A 26,456-nucleotide genomic window follows, 5' to 3' on the forward strand; every position below is an offset into this window, starting at 1 on the left:
CCACTCCTGCGGTGTCTTGGCTGTGTGCTTAGGGCCATTGTTCTGTTGGAAGGTGAACCTTCGCCCCAGTCTGAGGTCCTGAGCGCTCTGGAACAGGTTTTCATCAAGGATCTCTGTACTTTGCTCCGTTCATCTTTCCCTCGATTCTAACTAGTCTCCCAGTCCGTGCCGCTGAAAAACATGCCCATGCTGCCACCATCATGCTTCACTGTAAGGATGGTGCCAGGGTTCCTCCAGACATGACGCTTGGCATTGAGGCCAAAGAGTTCAATCTTGGTCTCATCAGACCTGAGAATCTTGTTTTCATGGTCAGAGTCCTTTAGATGCCTTTTGGCAAACTCCAAGCGGGTTGCCTTTTACTGAGGAGTGGCATCCGTCTGGTCACTCTACCATACAGGCCTGATTGGTGAAGTGCTGCAGAGATGACTGTCCTTCTGGATAGTTCTCCCATCTCCACAGAGGAACTCTGGAGCTCTGTCAGAGTGACCATCGGGTTCTCGGTCACCTACCTGACCAAGGCCCTTCTCCCTCGATTGCTCAGTTTGGCCGAGCAGCCAGCTCTAGGAAGAGTCTTGGTGGTTCCAAACTTCTTCCATTTAAGAATGATGGAGGCCACGTTGTTCTTGGGGAGCTTCAATACTGCAGAAATGTTTTGGTACCCTTCCCCAGATCTGTGCCTCGACACAACCCTGTCTCAGAGCTCTACGGACAATTCCTTCAACCTCGTGGCTTGGTTTTTGCTCTGACATGAACTGTCAACTGTATATAGACAGGTGTGTGACTTTCCAAATCATGTCCAACCAATTGAATTTACAAACGGTGGACTCCGTTCAAGTTGTAGAAACATCAATGATGATCGATGGAAACAGGATGCCCCTGAGCTCAATTTCGAGTCTCATAGCAAACGGTCTGAATACAGTATAGAGAGGAAGGCCACCGACCCACCTGTAAGAAGCTGACAGCGATGAGGAAGAGGCAGTAGGAGCTGATTCCTCCTGTAAACACTTCATTCATGTCTCTTTGTAATAAGAACTGTTTCAGGACTAGCACCAGGTATGGAAGCACAGGATATTTCTGAGGAGAGAGAGAAGGAGAGAGAGAGAACATTAGAACAACAGTTCAAACTAGGAGAATTGTGCTCGAATGCACATATGAGCTCAAATACGTACGTACACACGTATGCGCGTGCAAGCACACACACTGGGAGCATTGTACCTTTTTATAATCTTTAATGAGGGCAGCAGCTTTGACAGCATTCTTCATGTTGAAACTGATGTCAACTTTGACCTCCGTGAGAGAGTCTGTCAGTTTGATGATTGGCACCTGAAGACAAGGAGAGATCAGATTTGACAGGCATACAGACACGGAATTATTACGAAGTTCACAACATACACACACTCTTAACAGGCTTTCCTCCACAGACAGGACACAAAACACCAACCGTGGCCTTGTCCAGCACTTTGACAGAATTCTCCTCCACCACTTTGTGTTTCCTCAGGGCCTCTTCTAACCTCCACAAAGGGAGGCTGTCTCCTTCCCTGAACTTCCCAAACACCACCAGGTCAATGTCACTGCAACACAAAGAATCACATTATCACAAACTCATGCTAAGGTGGAATATAACAGTTATGAAAACTTTTCAAATGACTTGAAATGGAAGGACAGCTTACCTGGTAGGTAGATAGAGACCTGTGCTGAAACTCCCAAATACCTGCACCTGCAAAGCATTGTTCACAGCATTAGTAAATTAGATTGTGACATTGCATATAAAACTCCATGACAGCAACTAGGGATGTGCATCTCTCCTTCCAAGCACGAATCAATATGCATCTAAATACATGGGCTGAGATACAAGAACGAGTTTGAAACAATTCGATTTGATCGGTGGAGCGAATTGACGCCATTCGGTTTGATACGATGCACTAACAATTGCTGCATTAACACGTTCATTTTACATTCTAAATTAATATCTGATGCTGATGGAGCTCAACTGGATCTGTCTGAGCTCAGTGTGTGTGTGTGTGTGACAGAGAATGACGTAGTGTGTGAGCTGAGCGATAGGGCAGAATGTGAATCTGATTAGGTTGGGCAATTTGTTTTTGTCCTCAAACTTATCGGAAATCCTAATGCACCACTGATTAATTTGTCATATAGCAGATTAACCATTTCCTGCCCAGCGGAATATTCTATATTTTGCTGGACCCTGACCTCTGTGTGCATAAATTAGAATAATTTGCTGGGGTCAAACATTCATAGTAAAACGTGTTACAAATTTTCAAAGCTGAAAAACTTTTATTTCAAATGGTATGATATACAATAGCACCACCTCAATCAAACTTTAAATCAGTCAAGAAAAAACACCTGTGAAAATGTGCATCTTACACAAAAATCAATGCTTTTCTCCAAAACAACTGCAATTTACAAAATTCTCTCATGGCGATCGAGGGAAAACTTGGCGAAATTTGAGTCTTCCTTATTTTGTAAGGATTGATCAGAAATAAAAATAGAAATACATTTTACTGTGAATGGTTTACCGACGTTTTAGTGACCAATGGTATTTTTTCTCAAATTCTATAGAATGTTCTGTGATCAGACACTTTCTTATGTGGATAGTATATTAAACACATACAGTTGGAGTCAGAAGTTTACATACACCTTAGCCAAATACATTAAACTCAGTTTTTCACAATTCCTGACATTTAATCCTGGTCAAAATTCCATGTCTTAGGTCAGTTTTGGATCACCACTTTATTTTAAGAAAATGAAATGTCAGAATAATAGTAGAGAGAGTGATTAATTTCAGCTTTTATTTCTTTCATCACATTCCCAGTGGGTCAGAAGTTTACATACACTCAATTAGTATTTGGTAGCATTGCCTTTCAATTGTTTTACTTGGGTAAAACATTTAGGGTAGCCTTCCACCAGCCTCCCACAATAAGTTGGGTGAATTAAGCCCATTCCTCCTGACAGAGCTGGTGTAACTGAGTCAGGTTTGTAGGCCTCCTTGCTCACACACACTTTTTCAGTTCTACCCACAAATTTTCTATGGGATTGAGGTCAGGGCTTTATGATGGCCACTCCAATACCTTGACTTTGTTGTCCTTAAGCCATTTTGCCACAACTTTGGAAGTATGCTTGGGTTCTATGTCCACTTGGAAGACCCATTTGCGACCAAGCTTTAACATCCTGACTGATGTCTTGAGATGTTGCTTCAATATATCCACGTAATCTTACTGCCTCATGATGCCATCTATTTTGTGAAGTGCACCAGTCCCTCCTGCAGCAAAGCACCCCCACAACATGTCGATATAGGACTCGTTTAACTGTGGATAGATACTTTTGTACCCGTTTCCTCAGCATCTTCACAAGGTCCTTTGCTGTTCTGGGATTGATTTGCACTTTTCGCACCAAAGTAAGTTAATCTCTAGGATACAGAACACGTCTCCTTCCTGAGCGGTATGACGGATGCATGATCCCATGGTGTTTATACTTGTGTACTATTGTTTGTACAGATGAACAGGGTACCTTCAGACATTTGTAAATTACTCCCAAAGATTAACCAGACTTGTGGAGGTCTACAAAATATTTTCAGAGGTCTTGGCTGCTTTCTTTTGATTTTCCGTTTAAAGGCAAAGTCAAATTAGTGTATGTAAACTGCTGACCCACTGAAATTGTGATACAGTGAATTATAAGTTAAATAATCTGTCTGTAAACAATTGTTGGAATAATTACTTGTTTCATGCACAAAGTAGATGTCCTAACCGACTTGCCAAAGCTATAGTTTGTTAACAAGAAATTTGTGGAGTGGTTGAAAAACGAGTTAATGACTCCAACCAGAGTACGTAAACTTCCGACTTCAACTGTATCTGCACCAAAAACTACAGCTAGCATTTAGTCTTACATATGATAAGAAAAGACAAACAAGTGATATAATATTAATAAAACAAGAACTTTATTGAAAGAATAATCTTAGCGGAATACATCATCTCATTCAAACCTGAAAATGAAGCCATTTAAAACCGCTATCATAATCATAACACAACATTCATTTCAGGGCTACTTTCATCAGAATTGAACTGGAATGACAAAATATGAACAAATAAGGCATTTAACAATAATTATTAGCTTTTACAACTTCCATTTCTACATTCAACTAGCATTTAATCTATTACACAAATAATCAGTACAGGAACAATTCCAAAAGCGCAACATTATTTTACACTCATTACAATTTACAAGTCCTTTACATCCCCAAGGCCATTAGAATCATGAATGAAACATAAAGGGAGGCTGGCATGCAGGATGTCTCAGAAAAGAAAGGGAAAACATCCAAGGAAGAAAGGACATGCAGGTGAAGGGACATGCAGGAAAAGGAAACATGCAAGAGGCAAAATTACTAGTGAACATCTGGGCTACATCCGAGTCCCTTTACTAGTGAACATCTGGGCTACATCCGAGTCCCTTTACTAGTGAACATCTGGGCTACATCCGAGTCCCTTTACTAGTGAACATCTGGGCTACATCCGAGTCCCTTTACTAGTGAACATCTGGGCTACATCCGAGACCCTTTACTAGTGAACATCTGGGCTACATCCGAGTCCCTTTACTAGTGAACATCTGGGCTACATCCGAGTCCCTTTACTAGTGAACATCTGGGCTACATCCGAGACCCTTTACTAGTGAACATCTGGGCTACATCCGAGTCCCTTTACTAGTGAACATCTGGGCTACATCCGAGTCCCTTTACTAGTGAACATCTGGGCTACATCCGAGTCCCTTTACTAGTGAACATCTGGGCTACATCCGAGACCCTTTACTAGTGAACATCTGGGCTACATCCGAGTCCCTTTTACTAGTGAACATCTGGGCTACATCCGAGTCCCTTTACTAGTGAACATCTGGGCTACATCCGGTCCCTTTACTAGTGAACATCTGGGCTACATCAGAGTCCCTTTACTAGTGAACATCTGGGCTACATCAGAGTCCCTTTACTAGTGAACATCTGGGCTACATCAGAGTCCCTTTACTAGTGAACATCTGGGCTACATCAGAGTCCCTTTACTAGTGAACATCTTTCAGAGTCCCTTTACTAGTGAACATCTGGGCTACATCCGAGTCCCTTTACTAGTGAACATCTGGGCTACATCCGAGTCCCTTTACTAGTGAACATCTGGGCTACATCCGAGTCCCTTTACTAGTGAACATCTGGGCTACATCCGAGACCCTTTACTAGTGAACATCTGGGCTACATCCGAGCCCCTTTACTAGTGAACATCTGGGCTACATCCGAGCCCCTTTACTAGTGAACATCTGGGCTACATCAGAGTCCCTTTACTAGTGAACATCTGGGCTACATCAGAGTCCCTTTACTAGTGAACATCTGGGCTACATCAGAGTCCCTTTACTAGTGAACATCTGGGCTACATCAGAGTCCCTTTACTAGTGAACATCTGGGCTACATCAGAGTCCCTTTACTAGTGAACATCTGGGCTACATCAGAGTCCCTTTACTAGTGAACATCTGGGCTACATCAGAGTCCCTTTACTAGTGAACATCTGGGCTACATCAGAGTCCCTTTACTAGTGAACATCTGGGCTACATCAGAGTCCCTTTACTAGTGAACATCTGGGCTACATCAGAGTCCCTTTACTAGTGAACATCTGGGCTACATCAGAGTCCCTTTACTAGTGAACATCTGGGCTACATCCGAGTCCCTTTACTAGTGAACATCTGGGCTACATCAGAGTCCCTTTACTAGTGAACATCTGGGCTACATCAGAGTCCCTTTACTAGTGAACATCTGGGCTACATCAGAGTCCCTTTACTAGTGAACATCTGGGCTACATCCGAGTCCCTTTACTAGTGAACATCTGGGCTACATCAGAGTCCCTTTACTAGTGAACATCTGGGCTACATCCGAGTCCCTTTACTAGTGAACATCTGGGCTACATCCGAGTCCCTTTACTAGTGAACATCTGGGCTACATCAGAGTCCCTTTACTAGTGAACATCTGGGCTACATCCGAGTCCCTTTACTAATGCCTATTTCTGCTATGAGTCGAAATCAGATGAGTGTCATAACCTAAAACAATGTCGGTCCTCCACGATACAAAATCATATGCCACACAAACAAACCGGGTCCTGTTCTCTTTTATCTTTCCTGTGTCACAGCCAGCAATTTATAGAGGGCGCCTGTAGACTGGGCACGTGCTGTGTGTGAAAAGATGAGCGTACAGTTTTCACAGACAAAGGTCTGTCAAAAGATACCGGTCATTAACACAATTACCTCCTAACTGATGAGAAAGCGTCTCTGAATGTAATCTGGCAGTAACCAATTTGCTCATTTGCCTTGCCAGGTGCTGCGTGATTACACTACCATTCCTGGAACAAAAGTTAAATGTTGATGACTGCAATATCAACACAGTGGGGGGGTGGGGGGTGTTTCCCACCACTTCTGGGTGTTCTGCAAAACAATGGAGGAGTTGATCAACGGATCAAATTTGAACGTATCAAACCTGTCAACCCCACCCATATGTCTGTTGTAATCGTGGATTACAGGAGGCTGGCGGACCACCTTCCTATACTTGACTGGAATCATTTGCATTGGGAAAAATTGGGAAGGCAAGTAGCAGTACGTGTGTCTCTCTACTGCATGGCAAATACATTGCCCCCTATCCTACGCCAACACATATTCCCATATGTAAACCTGTAAAACCTGAAGTGTAGCCTGTGTCAGATGAAGCAATGACCCATCATTTAAATTCCCCACCTAGTTGGCCACCCTTTCAAATACTGCTTGAATCCTGATCGCCCCTTTGATTTGAACATGCACTCATCTAGGTCTACACTTCGCTTTGGCTGATACAGCTTTTTACAGGTCTGTTTCAGGTGGTCCAGGAAGGACCACAGTTTTCTAAGCCTATCTGCATTATCCTCAGTGGCAGGATCCACAACGTGTAAAGCAACCAACAGAGCTTTGAAGCGATTACGCAACATTAAAGCTCTAGCCCAAGAGAGCCCTGAATAGACTTTTCACCCCAGTACCGATGAAGGTCCGGCAGTTCGGTAAATCCCATGTAAACGAGCAGTCCAAGAAACCGGTAGAATACTCTAGGTGTAACCTCAAGCCATGCTTTGACGGAATCACCATACGACGGGCACTCCCAAAACAAGACCCCAACCTTGACTATTTGGGAACCCACAAACCACCACCAACAACGCCTGCATGAAGAACAAGAAGAAGTCTATCGCCCTTAGTCTTTCCTGAGCCGTCGACCGAACTGCCTGACGTACACTACCAAGACTTAAACCTGCTGGATGTTCAGGCCTGAAAGAGATGGACTCCGGTGCCTGTGTATCAACATCACCATAGGACTGAAACATGCTATCGGGCAAGACAGAGCATTTACGCGAACAGGAAGTGGAGCACGAACAGAAAGACTTGGAGAAAAGACGAGAAAATAAATAAATTGTTAGTATGCTCAATAATATATTAATTAAAAAAATTGTCCTTTAGATAGATTTATCAGGCCCGATAATAGATAACAATAACACATCTATAGTTACCTTCCAGTTGAAGAGCTTGGCTGAGAGGCCTCAGCTGGTGGCTCCACTTCCTCTGGCTCCTTGATCTCATTCTCTTCAGCCTCGTCTTCTCCGAGTAGCTCAGCATCATAGGGTATCTTCCTTTAAGAAGGCCATGTCTTCATTGTCGTCCTCATCCTACAGGACTTGTGTGGCAATGACCCGCAGCTCATTTGCCATCAGTGTCCTCCTCATAGACAGGGACTGCATTATTCGATGGTACTGGTCCCCTCTGTCCATTTCTAAAACTCAAAGACAAACAAGGAAAATGTACATTTCAAATGTAAAATCAGTGACAACCCCGCCGAAGAATAGCTTAAGATTGAAAGTTATATTCAGAATACACTTCAGTACATAAAAATGGGAATCATGAATGAAAGTGATTAGTGTTATCAAATCGCAAGGACAACTGGGAACTCAAATCATGACGTCAGTAATCTGCAGGTCGGAAAGCTAGAGTTTGAGTTGAAATTCCAAGTTGGATGACGGTTCATAAATACTTTTCCCCAGTCGGTGCTCGTTTTTTCCCAGTTACCGTTGAACGAACTGAAGTCGGAAGTCAGAGATTTCCAATTTCCCAGTTGTTTTGAATGCATCAAACGGCAATGGAAGGCAGGCTTCATCAGTACGTCACACACCACTTTGCAATAAGCAACGTTTGAAACTTGAATGTTTTAATACATGTGAGGCAAACGTTCTGATTTGTTGCAGACTTTTTAAAGTTGTTATTTTACTTAATGTACTGTAGCCTAGGCCTACAGGTTGTACAACTGTCCCAGAGTCTGTTTGGAAAAGGCCATTTATTTCTCAACAAGCTGACCAATCGAATAGGTAGCCTAAACGTATCTACAATAAATTGACATAAGCTAGTGGTTTTGCTATTTGTTACTTGTCTTGTTGGCTGAGGAAAAGTAAATGTGGACAGTTATTATAACATGTCCAAAGTGCACATCAGAATTTGTTATGTTAATACAAATAATTACCATATTCTAAATGTGATTTCTGTCAGTCTGAGCACTGTGGGTGGATGCCCTAATCAGGTTACGCACCCAACATTTATGAGTCCGGTAAATTTCTCAAACGTCATCAGGGGATGACTACATGGCTTTGGGGATATAACTTAGCTACTCATTCCAAAATCATGTATTAATATAGAGTTGGTCCCCCCTTTGCTGCTATAACAGTCCACCTTTCTGGGAAGGCGTTCCATTAGAATTTGGAAGATTGCTGTGGGGACTTGATTCTATTCAGCCACAAGAGCATTAGTGTTGGTTGGGCACTGATGTTGTGCGATTAGGCCTGGCTCACAGTCCGTATTCCAAATGTGTTCGATGGGGTTGAGGTCAGGGATCTGTGCAGGCCAGTCAAGTTCTTCCAAACGTATCATCTCGACCCACCATTTCTGTATGGACCTCGCTTTGTGCACAGTGACAATGTCACGCTGAAACAGGAACGGGTCTTCCCCCCCAAGTTGAAAGCACAGAATCGTCTAGAATGCTATTGTATGCTGTAGCATTAAGATTTCCCTTCACTGGAACTAAGGGGCCTAGCCTGAACCATGTAAAACAGCCCCAGATCATTATTCCTCCTCCAGCAAAATGTAGTTGGCACTATGCATTAGGGCAGGTAGCGTTCTCTCGTCAGATTGCCAGATGGTGAAGCGTGATTCATCACTTCAGAAAACACATTTCCGCTGTTCCAAAGTCCAATGATCTTAGGCTGAAGCTCCCGATCAACAGTTCTTGTGCTGACATTGCTTCCACAGGCATTTTGGAACTCGGTAGTGAGTGTTGCAACCGAGGAGACGATTGTTACACGCTACGCGCTTCAAAACTCGGCGGTCCTGTTCTGTGACCTTGTGTGGCCTACCACTTCGCGGCTGAGCCGTTGTGGCTCCTAGACATTTCTACTTCACAACAGCACTTACAGTTGACTGGGGCAGCTCTAGCAGGGCAGAAATTTCATGAACTGACTTGATGGAAAGGTGGCATCCTATGACGATGCCACATTGAAAGTCACTGAGCTCTTCAGTAAGGCCATTCTACTGCCAATGTTTGTCTATGGAGCCAGCCAGCCAGCCGGAACGTATTAGGACACCTTGACCTTTTCCACGTTTTGTTACGTTACAGCCTCATTCTGAAATGCATTAAATTGACTATTTTCCCAGTCCATGCTGCTGAAAAACATCCACATAGCATGATGCTGCCATCACAATGCTTCACCATAAGGATGGTGCCATGTTTCCTCCAGACTAGAGCTGTGGCGGTCACAAAATTCTGTCAACCGGTGATTGTCAAGCAAATAACTGCCGGCCTCACGGTAATTGACAAATAACAAACACATTTAGCATCTCCTGGCTTCCACACAGTCTACAAGCCACTGATGCAAACCTTTAGAACATCCACCATTTAAAAAAACAACATTTTATTCATATAATATAGCCTACACCTTCACAATAAATTCATTCTTTATTAGACCGGTCTAAAGCATGATATGAAGAAAATGTAGTCTTTTTCAGAACAACAGAATAGCATACTCTAAGTTGTCCTTATGTTAGGTCCTGATCTGGCTATGCCATATGGCTGTGGGCTAAACTAGTTCATTTAGCAGACAAGATTTGCCTAGAATTCCAGGGCATTATTTTATAGTATGAAGAATACAATTGAACAAAGCTGATTAAATATAAAAATTTTCCTCCAACGATTTGAGGGTGTGCGCACATGCAACCATTCTGTGTTGAGCGGTTAAAATAGGTATTAATGTAACTGCAGTTCTATAAACATTGGGCTATATGTTTTGATTTTAATACAATGTAAGGCTGCATGATGCGACTAATGATTATCTGAAAAAAGTTGCTTGAAAGGCATGAGCTCTGCGCAGGCTCTACACACTTCATTCGTCTCTCATTTACAAATTTGACAAGCACTTGATAGTGGCCGTAATGCACACTAAAACAATCCATGCCCTTGGCCCAGAGTGCTGCAGTGCCCTTCTCCTCGATTGCTGCGCGCTCCTAATCACCTCTCACTCACATGGCTCCACATCACGTGACCGGGTCTTTCTCACAGGCTACAAGTGAAGACAGACACATCAGGGATGCAACTGCACGCACCCTTATCCAGAACTCTCCACATTTACTTTGTCAGACAACAAGATGTGTAGGCCTAACGAACAGCAAAATCACTAGCCTATGTCAATCTACTATCCCGCATAGTACAAAAGTCAAACTATTCTATTCTGTTTCTAGAAATAAATATTCTAAACATAGGTCTGGGACAGTTGTGGAATGCAATAGATCCCCAATTAATACAATCACTAGCAAAAAAAATAATTAAAATAATGACGCAATGTGGTTGACACAACAGATCAGAACATTTAGCTTAAAATGTTGATAGCCTAAGAGTTTATTTCTTCACATTAAAAGTGCAGCAATGCACACATTGCAGTAGGCTATAAGCGCAAATGTTTCATTAGCAGTAAAACACCATTATGACACACAATGAACGCAAAGGTGACAAGGTGGCAAAGGTGACAAGGCACATAATGCTTTTATAATAAAAGGTGCATTTCTATGGTGACAATTAGCTTCCCCAAACTTAAAACTCACGCACTGCTTATGTATGCCAGTCTGCTTTACAAGGTTTTAGAGCCTGATGTGCTTAATTTTCTTAAGTTATTTGTGATAAAAACCTTATCAAAACATATAGGCCTATGGGCTAGGCTACAAGAGGTGTGTGACTATGATTCTGAAAAATTCGCCCAAAAAAATGGCAGTTTCTTATGCTGGGCATCATTCACAAGTGATAATATATCATTCACAAGTGATTGGCTAATATTGTCACCCATCAGACTATTCTTGATTTAATCTTGTCTTTACATATACTACTTTATAGATATGTGCCAGCCAGGTAGGCTATACTCCTGTTGTAAAAATAAACAATGTGCATAATATTAGGAAAGTTGAGAATGCCAGTACATACATACAGTGCCTTCAGAAAGTATTCAGACCCTTTGACTTTTTCCACTTTGTTACGTTACAGCCTTATTCTAAAATGTATTAAATAAAAATCAATCCTCAGTAATCTACACATAATTAACCGGACGCTGAGACGCTTCATCATTCATTAAGGACACAAACCCCTCAAATGAGCGGTTCATAACTGCGGTCGGGGACTGGGACTTACAAACTACAGTTATCCCGAGGAACCTGTTTAGTTTCAGACCTCACAACCGTACGAATTAGCCCAACACCTGAAGAAGCATCCCTTGTTTGCGTTTTAGCAGGAAGCAATCATTAATCATATGTCCCACTTTGTGACAATAGAAACAGGGACGCTCATTCTTCTTGATATACTACGTGCTTTATATATTCTACTGCTGGCCGACTAGGGCTAAAAGTAGGCAACTCAGTAGCTCTACTCTATGCATGCTGTACATTACGACATAACACGTCAAGATGTAACGGACGGTCAGTTTTTTCAACTTTTCTCCAATACTATAGAGCCATTACCATGTCGATCAATGCTTGAATAGAAACCTAGTTCACACCCCCGAATTTGACGTCAACACAGTCGCTACAGTCCCATTAGTTTTCTTTGTAGCCTCGTTTGAATGTTGCAGTTGCGCACATTTGTACGGAATGGGGTGAGTTTACGTTAGTGAAGCTCTAATACCTAATGAGAAATGCATTTTATTTTGTACAGTTATCAAAGAAAACATGAACATCACGAAGGCAAGAGGAGAGATAAATCAAGTACTGTTAGCATACCTTGCTCCATTCCATCTTGAGTGACTGACTAGACCAACACAGGCTAACTAGTCATCATAGTTATAGCTAGATTGCTAGTTTGCCACCTAGTTTATCTGAGGATATGTTTTAAAAGCTTTGATTCACTTAACCTCTTGCTTCTACCCTCTACTTTTTTGAACATTCTGTTAAAAATCGCGCAACATTTCAGCGCCCTGCTACTCATGCCAGGAATATAGTATTTGCATATGATTAGTATGTGTGGATAGAAAACACTCAGACGTTTATAAAACTGGTTAAATCACGGCTGTGGCTATAACATAACGTGCGTTTCATCGGAAAGCGCAGGAAAAACTGATCACTGAAAATGGAAAAATATATTGCTGCGCTACTTGAACCCATTGATAAAGGTGAACCACAATTAATGAGCTGAGGTTGCAGTACCTACAGCTTCCACACGGTGTCTAGAGTCTTGTCATTTGCCTACGAGTTGTTTCTTGGTCAAACACATGCAAGGCAGCGCATTTCTTCAGGTCTAGGACCGGATATTTTGGTTGAGTTTCTAGCCGGACATTTTTCCAGACGGACAGCTATAGAAGATACTTCGTCTTGTGATTAATTTGATCGCTTATTAACGTTTACTAATACCTAAAGTTGCATTACAAAAGTATTTCGAAGTGTTTTGTGAAAGTTTATCGTCGACTTTTTGAATTTTAAAAAATTACGTTACGTTATGAAACACTGTTTTTTTCCGTTGATCACACAGTCTACATATAACGATATCTAGGCTATATATGGACCGATTTAATCGGAAAAAAGACCCAATAGTGTTTATGGGACATCTAGGAGTGCCAACAAAGAAGATGGTCAAAGGTAATGAATGTTTTCTATTTTATTGTGCGGTTTTTGTGTAGCGCCGAATATGCTAATTATTTTGTTTACGTCCCCTGCGGGTCTTTTGTGGTGTTACATGCTATCAGATAATAGCTTCTCATGCTTTCGCCGAAAAGCATTTTAAAAATCTGACTTGTTGCCTGGATTCACAACGAGTGTAGCTTTAATTCAATACCCTGCATGTGTATTTTAATGAACGTTTGAGTTTTAACTAATACTATTAGCATTTAGCGTAGCGCATTTGCATTTCCAGAGCTCTAGTTGGGACGCAAGCGTCCCGAGTAGAAGCAAGAGGTTAATAAAGCTTTTCATGTACTTCAAAAATGATGTCGTCATTGAGCAGATATGAACTTTTACCTCAGATAGAAATAGTCAACTCACTTTCAAGCGGATTTTACTTTTCAAGTCTACTCGGCTTGGTTGGTAATTAGCTCACCAGGTGTGCTAAATGACTTAAATGTAATGTAAATGTGTCAAAAGCTCATTTTGCAGACGAACATCTTATCAATCGGAAAAAGTAAAATGCAAATATTATTATTACCAACATAAAACAAATTATATACAATTTCTTACCTTGATATTGTCGTCCAAATCGGCATGGTGGCGCTGCCAAAGTTCATACCCTATCCGATTGAGTGGGGGAGAAACGTCTCCCTGCGCCAGCAGTGTCAAATGAGCCATTTTCGTGTTGAGTTTTACCTTGAGAGAAAGCCTAATTCCCGCCCCTGAACCAATCATATATCGTTGATGCAGACATTGTAAACTATCAAGAGGGGTTTTATGTACACCTACTCATTCAAAGTTTAATGATTTTTTACTATTTTATACATTGTAGAATAATAGCGAAGACATCAAAACTATGAAATAACACATATGGAATCATGTAGTAACCAAAAAAAATGTTACCCTCATAGTCTGCCCCATCCCGCATGCGGTAGCGTTACTACAGCCTCAAGCTCATTACCATAACGCAACGTTAGCGATTTCTAAAAATCGCAAATGAAATGAAATAAATATGCCTGCTCTCAAGCTTATCCTTTTCTTAACAATCCTGTCGTCTCAGATTTTCAAAATATGCTTTAGAACCAGAGAAAATCAATAATTTGTGTAAGAGTGGTGATAGCTAGCTTAGCATTTAGCGTTAGCATTTAGCACGCAACATATTCACAAAAACCAGCAAAGGAATCAAATAAAATAATTTACCTTTGAAGGACTTCAGATGTTTCAATGAGGAGACTCTCAGTTACATAGCAGATGTCCAGTTTTTCCTGAAAGATTCTTGTGTAGGACACATCATTCCGTTTTGTTACTATGCATTTGGCTACCGAAACTAACCGAAAATTCAGTCACCTACACGTCGAACTTTTTTCCGAATTAACTCCATAATATCAACTGAAACATGGAAAAAGTTGTTTGAATCAATCCTCAAGGTGTTTTGTCATATATCTCTTCATTGAAATGCCGTTGCTGGAAGCCTGCATTCTTCTGTGATTCGGATGGAAAAATACTGGTAGCTGACTTTTGCGCACCAATTTCCACGCAGACACCGTGCGGGACACTTGGCAATTGTAGTCTCTTATGGTCAATCTTCCAATGATATGCCTACAAATATGTCACAATGCTGCAGACACCTTGGGGAAACGAGAGAAAGTGTCCGTTCATTCCTGTCGCATTCACAGCCATATAAGGCGATCATGGAAAACGTAGCTACAGAAATCCTGTTCATTTCCTGGTCGCTCAAACATCTTGGTTTTGCCTGAAGCGTTTGTTATAAGGCACTCACAGTGAAAATCTTTGCAGTTCTGGAAACGTACGAGTGTCTTCTTTCCAAAACTATCAATTCCAAGCATAGTCGAGCATCTTTTCGTGACAAAATATTGAGCTTAAAACGGGCACGTCTTTTTATCCAAAAATGAAATAATGCCCCTATAGGACTAACAGGTTAACTAAACAAATAAAAATATTTGAAATTTGAGATTCTTCAAATAGCCACCCTTTGCTTTGCCTTGACAGTTTGGACACTCTTGGAATTCTCTCAACCAGCTTCATGCGGTAGTCACATAAAATGCAGTTCAACTAACCTGCCTTGTTAAAAGTTAATTTGGGGAATTTCATAGAGGTTAATGCGTTTGAGCCATTCAGTTGTGTTGTTACAAGGTAGGAGATAGGTACAGAAGAAAGCCCTATTGGGTAAAAGACTATGTCCACATTATGGCAAGAACAGCGCAAATAAGCAAAGAGAAACAACAGTCTATCATTACTTTAAGACATGGAAGGTCAGTCAATGCGGAACATTTCAAGAACTTTGAAAGTTTCTTCAAGTGCAGTCGCAAAAACCATCAATCGCTATGATGAAACTGGCTCTCATGAGGACCGCCACATGAAAGGAAGACCCATTGTTACCTCTGCTACAGAGGAGAAGTTCATTAATTAGAGTTACCAGCCTCAGAAATCGGCAATTAACTGCACCTCAGATTGCAGCCCAAATAAATGTTTCAGAGTTCAAGTAACAGACACATCTCAACATCAACTGTTCAGAGGAGACTGCGTGAATCAGGGTGGCGTGAATCAGAAACCACTACTAAAGGAAACACGAGCAATGGATATTAGACCGGTGGAAATCTGTCCTTTGGTCTCAAATCTGAGATTTTTGGTTCCAACCGCCGTGTCTTTGTGAGACGCAGAGTAGGTGAGTGGATGATCTCCGCATGTATGGTTCACACCTTGAAGCATAGAGGATGTGTGATGTGTCTTTACTAGTGACACAGATTTATTTAGAATTCAAGGCACACTTAACCAGCATAACTACCACAGCATTCTGCAGCGATATGCCATCCCATCTGGTTTGCACTTAGTGGGACTATCATTTGTTTTCAACAGGACAATGACCCAACACACCTCCAGGCTGTGAAAGGGCTATTTGACCAAGAAGGAGAGTGATGGAGTGCTGCATCAGATGACCTGGCCTCCACAATCACCCGACCTCAATCAAATTAAGATTGATTGGGATGAGTTGGACCGCAGTGTGAAGGAAAAGAAGCCAACAAGTGCTCAGCATATGTGGGAACTCCTTCAAGACTGTTGGAAAAGCATTCTAGTCACTACACCCCCATATGCCATGTCTCAAAATATGCTGGCAGATGAATTAAAAGTATGTTTACATTGCAATACTTCTGACAGCCAACTTCCTACCTCTGCCCACAACTTCCGGACTTTATAGCACTCCCAGAAAGCATGACCTATTGAGTCATTCTTACTTTGATACATGACTCTGCCGTTATGCTGTAGAATTTGTATAATACATTCTATACATTAGGTTATACTGGATTAACATACATTTTCGCTAACTGTTATTTTGTTAGCTATGCACCAACTTTCCCTCCATCTTGTGCCAACAGTTTTTAAAATGTTGGGTTCCAATATTATCATTTTTATATTGTCATGGAAATGAATGTATTTCATGTTACTAAGTTTTGTACTACTTCTATGCCTTTAGTTTTCCATGTGGACCAATTTATTGGTGAATTCTGAAAAGCTATCCAAGGATAGTTCCATAAGGTTGTGTTTTTAGGGAGTGATATTGACAACCATCGGAAACATGTTTCCGATTTTTTAATGGGCTGGAAAGGGTCAAATGCTTTGAGCTAGTAATATGTCAATATTTATCTTTAGAAATTAGCTATGAAAACATAGGCAATTAATACAACACAGCTTTGGATTTCACCAGTCTCAGAGCGAATGGTTTTGACCGTTTGGAACTTTGAGGAGAGCTGCTTGCTTCTCCCGTTCCAACCAGTCCTGCTTGCAAAAATGATTGCTGTCCTTGTTATGAAATTCTACCTTTACACGGTTCATGTAAACGTTACCAAATGCAATGACTCTTTAAAGCAGAACTACCAAAAATATTTTGTACGGTGAACCTGACAACCGAAAAGCCCCAATCAGCAGTTAGATGTGCAATCAGCAAGATCTGCCGATAAAACACAATTTTCCACAGCGCATTTGGTAACATTGGCCCAACAACTTACATGGGGTTGCCCCTCAATTAATAAAGCCTATTTTTAATATTACAACAGCCATTTTTACAAACATCTGAATGCTGAAGGTGCCACACAGATGTAGCCTATAAATATAAAACAGGGATAGAGTAGGCCTTCCTCTCCTTGGTGCGAGCAGCTGCGTCTCCCGCACTGTGCGCACAGTTCTCATCTGACTTGTAGATTAATGTCATACGGTGTTAACATGCATAAAAATGTGATAGGCTGAAGGAGAGGATGCATGAATTCAATCACAACAGATTAAAGGTATTTCGTAATAAGGCAGAATTTTTTTTTTGTAAAACCTGCGATTCCTAATGTTTTAATTGGTTTTCTTACCGATGCATGCTTCATTTTGGATCGTTTTAGGCTCCCGCAGACCGATGCACTCGCATTTTAAAAACATTTGAACCTGGAACCAATGTGTCCTGGTGACTCGTTGCATCCCTAACAGCAACCATAAGCTACAACATTATCATACTGGTATCCAATGGTATCCAAATGTAAATCAGAATTACTACACCATTTCAAATCCAATAAATAACTGGACAAGGAAGTCAACAGTCAAGGGGGTTTTACGACAGTGAAAGGGATTGACTTACGTCAGCAGCTGGCCAAAGGTCCTTAATAACCCGCTCTATCCTCTCCACCACCTCCCTCCTCATCCTCTCCTCCTCCGGCCGTGGAGACATGTAGGCATAGAAATCCTGGATCTCCTCATGGAGCCTACAAAGTCAGACACACACACACCGTGGTTAGAACAAGTGTGAAATCCCTAAATAATAATGCAGTCAGGGGTTCCCTGGCAAAGCCATGAAACTGAAAAAACAAACCTACAAAAACTTTTCATACGATTCATTCATTTAAATCTGTTTATATAAAGTCTAGAGCGTATTGAGAAACAGGTAGGCCAGACACCCATTACATTTGATAGGTTTCTGTTATAGCCAACTAATCGCGTAGCACTACAGTATGTAGCCTAGAAGTGGCCTTCAGTCTGTCAGTGTGCTATGAAGCCTGTGATTACAGAGCAGGGAGTTACTATAAATACACTCTAGTGGACACATATGCAACTATACTAAAAGAGCAGCAGTGCGTATTCCCAGGAGGACATGTAATGTGCGCCAGCCCAGCCAGCTGCTTTTCAATATGTCATCCAGAGTAATAAAGCACTTTAGAATAACCCTCTTCTGCATGGTGTGCAAGAAACGGTTATCTGCTGCATTACGCTAGGCCGAGGGTCTCCAACCTTTTCTAGCATGAGAGCTACTTTAAATTTCTTACAAATAGGCAGATTCTTATCCTTTCCCTTGCAACTCTTCCCCAGGTCCGTTGTGTACAAGAGAAAGTAGCACACTGTTGTTTTCTGTCAATATACCCGGTAAAATAATGGTTAATAAACTAAGAATCTGAGACTTCCCCCACAAAATCTGTCATTTTCTGTTTTTCACTTTCAAAATTACAATTGTTAATAAAGAAACAATGGAATTGGAATGTTGAGTCCATGTCAATGCTTAAATCACATCAACACACAATTTGTTTTACATCTGGTATCTTGTTTGCTTTGATTTGGCACTTTAATTGCATATCTAGCGAGTGAGTAATGTGTCAGTCTAGCGATGGTTCTGAACTGCTGCTGCTCATTTCATGACGAAGTTATCAAACAACAAATAGATACAAATGCTACACAGTGCCTTCGGAAAGTATTCAGACCCCTTGACTTTTTTCAAATTTTGTTACGTTACAGCCTTATTATAAAATGTATTAAATTGTTTTTTCTCCTCATCAATCTGCACAAAATACCCCATAATGACAAAGCAAAAACATGTTGAGAAATGTTTGCTAATTTATCCCCCCCCCAAAAAAATATGAAATATACATTTACAAAAGTACATGGACCCTTTACTCAGTACTTTGTTGAAGCACCTTTGGCAGCGATTACAGCATCAAGTCTTCTTAGGTATGATGCTACAAGCTTGGTACACCTGTATTTGGGGAGTTTCTCTTCTCCGTAGATCCTCTCAAGCTCTGTCAGGTTGGATGGGGAGCATTGCTGCACAGCTATTTTCAGATCTCTCCAGAGATGTTCGATCGGGTTCAAGTCCGGACTTTGGCTGGGCCACTCAAAGACATTCAGAGACTTGTCCTGAAGCCACTCCTGCGCTGTCTTGGCTGTGTGCTTACGGTCATTGTCCTGTTGGAAGATGAACCTTTGCTCCAGTCTGAGGGCTCTGGAGCAGGTTTTTAATCAAGGATCTCTCTATACTTTGCTCCATTCATCTTTCCCTCGACCCTGACTAGTCTCCCAGCCCCTGCCGCTGAAAAACATCCCCACAGCATGATGTTGCCACCACCATGCTTCGCCGTAGGGATGGTGCAAGGTTTCCTCCAGACGTGATGCTTGGAATTCAGGCCAAAGAGTTCAATCTTGGATTCATCAGACCAAAGAATCCTGTTTCTCATGGTCCAAGAGTCTTTAGATGCTGTCATGTGCCTTTTACCGAGGAGTAGCTTCCGTCTGGCCACTCTTCCATAAAGGCCTGATTGGTGGAGTGCTGCAGAGATGGTTGTCCTTCTGGAAGGTTCTCCCATCTCCTCAGAGGAATTCTGGATCCCTGTCAGAGTGACTGTTATGGATACAGGTATTCTGTGTGTGTGTGTATTTCTTTTCTCTCCTTCTCCCCTCCTCACAAGTGGCAATCATCATTCCCCAACCTGTCGCTAATCAGAAGACACTTCCTCCTGTTTCCATTACCCTATCACATTCCCTTGGTTTAAAAACCCATTGTTGTTTCCTCTAGAGCTCAATCTCTCTGTCAATGCCATCTGTCTGTAGATCTCTTGTTTGGTTTTTGCATCTACATGTCACTTTGTCCCCACCTGTGAGTATTGGTTTTGTTATGGTGTTTGTTTGACGGTGGGAAAAGGGGGTACCAAGATAAGTCGCCCATGGGCATACATTACCCGTAGGAATACTTTGTATAAAAACACTAGTTAGAACTGGGATTACCACCAACTGTATTTCTGGTTAGTTAGTTAGCGGTTGGTGAAGTAGGCTAGTCTAGCTTGGGGGTGTTTTTGGATACTTATTATTCCTTTCCTTGGGTCCAGCTCAGCCCCTTTTCCTGCTCCCCCCATTACCGTGTGTTTTCAAATAAACCATGAGTGTTTGACGGTCATTTAATTGTCTGTGGTTATTTCGTTCTCACTCTTTTTCACTATTATAATTTGCATGAGTCATGTTACGGGTCTCGTTACCATCCCCCTTAGATTGTCAGGCCAAAAGGGATTCATAACAGTGACCATCGCATCCTTGGTCACCTCCCTGACCAACGCCATTCTCCCCAGATTACGCAGTTTGGCTGGGCGGCCATTTCTAGGAAGAGTCTTGGTGGTGCCAAACCTTTTCAATTTAAAAATGGAGGCCACGGTGTTCTTGAGGACATTCAATGCCGCAGATATGTTTTTGGTACCCTTCCCCAGATCTGTGCCGAGAGACAATCTTGTCTGAGCTCTACGCACAATTCCATCGACCTCATGGCTTGGTTTTTGCTCTAACGTGCACTGTCAACTGTGGGACCTTTATATAGACAGGTGTGTGCCTTTCCAAATCATGTCCAATCAATTGAATTGACCACAGGTGGACTCCAATCAAGTTGTAGAAACAAAGGATGATCAATGGAAACAGGATGCACCTGAGCTCAATTGAGTCTCATAGCAAAGGGTCCGAATACTTATGTAAATAAGGTATCTGTATTTGATGTTTAATAGATTTGTAAAAATGTCTAAAGCTGTTTTTGCCTTGCCATTATGGGGTATTGTGTGTAGATTGCAGTATTTTTTTATATCCATTTTAGAATAAGGCTGTAACGTAACAATTTGGAAAAAGTCAAGGGGTCTGAATACTTTCTGAAGGCATTATACTTACTTTTGGTCATGTAGTGCATATGAGTATGTGGACACCTGCTCGTCAAACACCTCATTCCAAAATCATGGGCATTAATACCCAATCAACCCGGTGGGTTCGGGCCTGTTACGTTTGAGACTGCATCGACTTGGAATGCTTCATACAGGCTGAGCTCTTCCCGAGTACGGCAGAATCATATTACTCTTGGTTCCGACTAATGGTACTCGGGCCAAGTCCACATCAGCATATCTGGCACAATTAACATTTTCAATAGTAGGGCCATATGAGGTTTTCATTCGGCAGGTGATGGAAGAACAAAAACAAATTAATGTAATAATCTCACGTTGAATTTGCTAGCAAATGTTCAGCCTATAGGCTATCAGATGGAGAAGGCCCCTAGAGAATCTATGATATAAATAAATGAGATTTTACTACAGATGTTTTTTGGAACACCACTCACACTAATTCTATTAATTTCAGTCATTCAGCCAACGCTGGCCTAATATGAAATGGCATTGACAATTTTTATGCATATGGTGGAGGCCACGTTAATTATAGGACGACTTAGGATACATGATACACAACAGACATCACATCAGTGTCGTAGGCTATAGCCTATTTTTCTATGGACGGCCCATCTGTAAATGCTGATACATCCTGACAAAATACACCATTATGAGTGGACTAGTTTCACTTTCTGGACCTTGTAAACGGTCGAGAATAAACCCATAACTGATCCAAATGGTTGTATAAATCAGGGCTTTATTTCGGCATGAAACACAAAAGGACATGTGAGCGGTTATTCAAAATTAGCCTTCATCACTGCAGTTTACAGCCTAGACAAATTGTGTACTAACAATAATACATTCCTCATTACACTGGGTTGTTGTAGCCTAGGACATAGAATAATTGTATTTTCTTTTTAAAAAAGTAGGCCAAAATCTTCCATTTGATAATCTGTTACCTTGGCTGAAAGAGTGATGGACCCTACAACCATGCATGTTGAATTACCACAAATTACTGTAGTCTATAGCCTATTAAAATAGCCAAATAAATAACGACCATAACAGTCAATGGGGGGAAAAAAATCGTGGCTTTCGAAACATCATGATTGTGGGTTCACTTCCCGGGGCCATGAACACATGCATACTGTCGCTTTGGATAAAAGCGTCTGCTTAATGTCACATGTATTATTTTTGCACACCTCGTGTGAGATATCAAGCAATTTCCTGCATGGATCTTTTGACAGTAGTTATGGGTTGCCTGCGCTTTCTGAGAAGACACAACAAAATATAACTATCACCAACTGTGTAACTTTGACAGTGTTTCTTTGTCATAACCCAAGTTTGCATGCCACATTTTTGCTGAACCTGAACATAGACAAAGTTTAATTCAAGATTGAGACCTTACATCACCAAGTCAACAATAGGCTACTATTTCCTGTCTGTTTTACAAATCTGTGATTGTAATTTTCAACATAGCAAATAGCAGCATACATGTATCGTCAATCACCCATCAATGCTTTCTGAAGTAATCTTAATAGGAAACTAGCATTACCTCTAAAGGAACCAAAAACACACAATGGAGCAACGGTGGCCTCTGCTGCTTGAGCCGTCTGCCTTGCAAAAAGTTCAAAATAGGTCATTGTAGCTATTGTATTTGTAGCAGTGTATTTCGTTGCTGTCGCTAATTAGTTTGTGACATTGTAGCTAGCTTAATTTCTGGACTGGTCATAGTTGTCAAAGTTTCTTCGTTAATGTTAGCCAACTAGCTATCTTAGCTAACTGTTAGAGCAGAGCGAGCTAGCTAAGGCAATATGTTTAGGGTCTAGCCGATGTGATATTAGGTAGCTAATTAAGCTAGCTAGTGTTTTTATTTGTAAAACATTGGTAGTCTAGCTAAGACTAGGAAAGCACATGATCTACATAGCTAGCTAACAGTGACAGTTAGCTAACTAGCTAGCAAGCAAATGATAGCTAGCTAACTAGGTCCAGTGAGTTAAAGGACTTGCGCGACCAACTGGCAAAGAACGCGCCAAGATTCAATGAGAAGTTTATTTAGTTTCATGTGTACTATGGCAGCTAAACGCTGAATTACAGTACCAAATAAAAAATATGTATACATATTTATTTTTATACGGTCCCGATGGTTCTGTGTAACATTTGCTACCTGAATTATTTGGAATTAGCTACTGTTTTGACTAAACCCACTCCATACAAATTTGCGCAACCACGGCATTCAAACGAGATTGCAATAAAAACTAATGGGACTGTTGCCACTGTGTTGGCATCAACATTTGGGGTGTGAACTACGTTTCTATTCAAGCATTGATTGAAATGTAACGGCCCGATAGTATTGGAGAAAAGTTGGAGAAAATAAACCCACCCCTCCGACGCTGTACGTTAAATTGTGTAGTGTCATGACGTAACTTACAGCACGCATAATGCAACTCATTCTGTGTTGTAAGGCCTCTCTCCACCAGGTGTTGCACTTCTCTCACAGTTTAAAAATAAGAAAGGGACAGGTGGGATACCTAGTCAATTGTACAACTGAATGCATACATTTCTTGCGTCATCACTGCAAGCCATCATGACACTCAAAAGCCGCTGTTAACTTTAGCACCGCCCTAAAAACCTGATTCAAATTCAACACAAACCTTCAAAAACAGTTGAAGTCGGAAGTTTACATACACGTAGGTTGCAGTCATTAAAACTCATTTTTCAACCACTCCACAAGTTTCTTGTTAACAAACTAGTTTTGGCAAGTCGGCTAGGACATCTACTTTGTGCATGACACAAGTCATTTTTCCAACAATTGTTTACATACAGATTTCACTTAATCACAATTCCAGTGGGCCAGAAGTTTACATACACTAAGTTGACTGTGCCTTTAACCTCTAGGGTAGGGGGCACTATTTTCCCCTCCGGATGAAAAGCGTGCCCAAAGTAAACTGCCTGCTACTCAGGCCCAGAAGCTAGGATATGCATATAGTAGATTTGGATAGAAAACACTCAAGCTTCGAAAACTGTTAAAAATCATGTCTGAGTATAACAGAACTGAAATGGCAGGTAAAAACCTGAGAAGAAATCCCACTTCCTAGATGGATTTATGTTTGTAGATTTCCATTGACTGCCTATACAGATTCCATTGACGTAGGACTCAAATTGCACTTCCTATGGCTTCCACTAGATGTCAACAGTCTTTAGAAATTGTTTCACGCTTGTATTCTGAAAAATTAGGGAGTAAGACCACTGAATGAGTGGACACCGCAGTGTCCCAGAGGTTTTTCCCATGCGTGTGACCGAGAGCGCGCTTTTCTTGTTTTCCTGTTATATTGACAAAGCTTTTGTCCGGTTGAAACATTATTGATTATTATGACTAAAAACAACCTGAGGATTGATTATAAACACCGTTTGACATGTTTCTATGAACTTTACTGAGTTTTCAGATTTTACGTCTGCCTTTGAGCCTGTGGATTACTGAACAAAACACACAAACAAAACGGAGGTTTCTGGATATAAAGAGGGACTTTATCGAACAAAACAAACATTTATTGAGCAAATGGGAGTCTTGTGAGTGCAACCATATGAAGATCAAAGGTAAGTGATTAATTGTATCGCTATTTCTTGTGTAACTCCTCTACTTGGGTAACTCCTCTACTTGGCTGGTAACTGTTTGTAATGATTTGTCTGCTGGGCGCTGTTCTCAGATAATCACATGGTATGCTTTCGCCATAAAGTATTTTTGAAATCTGACACAGTGGTTGGATTAACAAGAAGTTCATCTTTAACTTCTTGGATATAGGGGGCGCTATTTTAATTTTTGGATGAAAAACGTTCCCGTTTTAAACAAGATATTTTGTCCCGAAAAGATGCTCGAATATGCATATAATTGACAGCTTTGGAAAGAAAACACTCTGACGTTTCCAAAACTGCAAAGATATTGTCTGTGACTTTCCCTAGGCACTGTATACCCATTGATTCTTGAAGAAGATAAGTTATGTTGAGCTTAGTTGAACTGTTCTTCCCCATCAGAACCAAACATAAGCCTGTTTATCTTAAAACATGGTTAAAACTATCATTTGTATATAATGGGTAGCCAGTCCTTGCATCCATAGCTCCTACATGTTTATGGTCAGTGCTATCTGGAATCCTTGGGACATCCCTACCCTAAATCATAACCCTAACCATTTTAAAATGTCAACTTCAAATGGGGTAGGGAAGTCCAAAGGATTCTGAATAGCACGGACCATATGTTTATCACCTGAGAGCTTTATCCATGAATACTGGGCAAGGGGACACAAGACAAGAGACTGGTGTGAGAGACAGACTGTGGCCTGACCATAGAATTAGGATACTATTATAACATAGCCTGACAATAGATCACAGAGAACAATTATTTTCAGAGGGAAATTGATCCGAGGCCTGTGTGTCCCATGGGCCGCCTGTTGCCCATCCCCGACCTAGAGTCCTGAAATTCTGTGCATCGGTCCCTGTTCTCACAAGGAACAAATGTGCCTCACGGACCCTCAAAGTATGCCATGATGGATTTTCCGCCATTTTGAATTTGAAAAACACTTAAATGACATCTCTTCCGGAATCACAGGTCTTTCAACTCAATATTTGCCATGCTAGTATGTCAAATCTGACCAATAAACATTCATGTGGGCGTGGTCTGGAACATAAACTCATACAAAATCAAACACAGATACTTGTATTGTAACCAAACTTGGTACAAGTTCCAAACCCCGTCAAGAATCAACACATGCAAGCACATTCAGATTGAACACACGGTGGCGCTACAATAGGCACATAACTTATTTTCCACCATAATTTGCAAATAAATTCATTAAAAATCCTACAATGTGATTGTCTGGATTTTGTTTTCTCATTTTGTCTGCCATAGTTGAAGTGTACCTATGATGAAAATTACAGGCCTCTCTCGTCTTTTTAAGTGGGAGAACTTGCACAATTGGTGGCTGACTAAATACTTTTTTGCCCCACTATATCTCTTGATCTGTTTGACGCAGTTTTGAATTTTAAAACCGCGGTGGTTTTTGTGTTGATGTGCTTCCCATTTCAGGTCTAGATTGTGATTCCAAGGATGTTTGTGTGGAGTAAAAATTTGAGTAATTTTGTAACTACTTTTTTTTATATTATTCAAAAGATGCCATCAGGAGAAACACTTTGACATTCAAGGCTACAAGATGGAGAAGTTGGTCATAAAGTGACTGCAGCTTGCACCAGACGGAGACGGAGGCAGGAAGGAGAGGACCGGACACAGCAAAG

General features: G+C 41.2%; 1 protein-coding gene across 1 annotated transcript in view; it reads right to left on the reverse strand.

Moving 5' to 3' along the window:
* The window catches only part of LOC115109647 (terminal nucleotidyltransferase 4B-like), a 59,440-nt gene that overhangs the window by 19,453 nt on the left and 13,531 nt on the right, over nt 1-26,456 (reverse strand). Inside the window, exons 2-6 of the mRNA XM_065009857.1 lie at nt 17,864-17,987; nt 1,671-1,717; nt 1,442-1,571; nt 1,216-1,323; nt 946-1,074 (exon numbers count right to left, since the gene is read on the reverse strand). Coding sequence (XP_064865929.1) covers nt 946-1,074; nt 1,216-1,323; nt 1,442-1,571; nt 1,671-1,717; nt 17,864-17,987 — 538 coding nt within the window. The remainder of the gene's footprint in view (nt 1-945; nt 1,075-1,215; nt 1,324-1,441; nt 1,572-1,670; nt 1,718-17,863; nt 17,988-26,456) is intronic.

Source organism: Oncorhynchus nerka, linkage group LG25 (assembly GCF_034236695.1).
Source record: "Oncorhynchus nerka isolate Pitt River linkage group LG25, Oner_Uvic_2.0, whole genome shotgun sequence".
NCBI lineage: Eukaryota > Metazoa > Chordata > Actinopteri > Salmoniformes > Salmonidae > Oncorhynchus > Oncorhynchus nerka.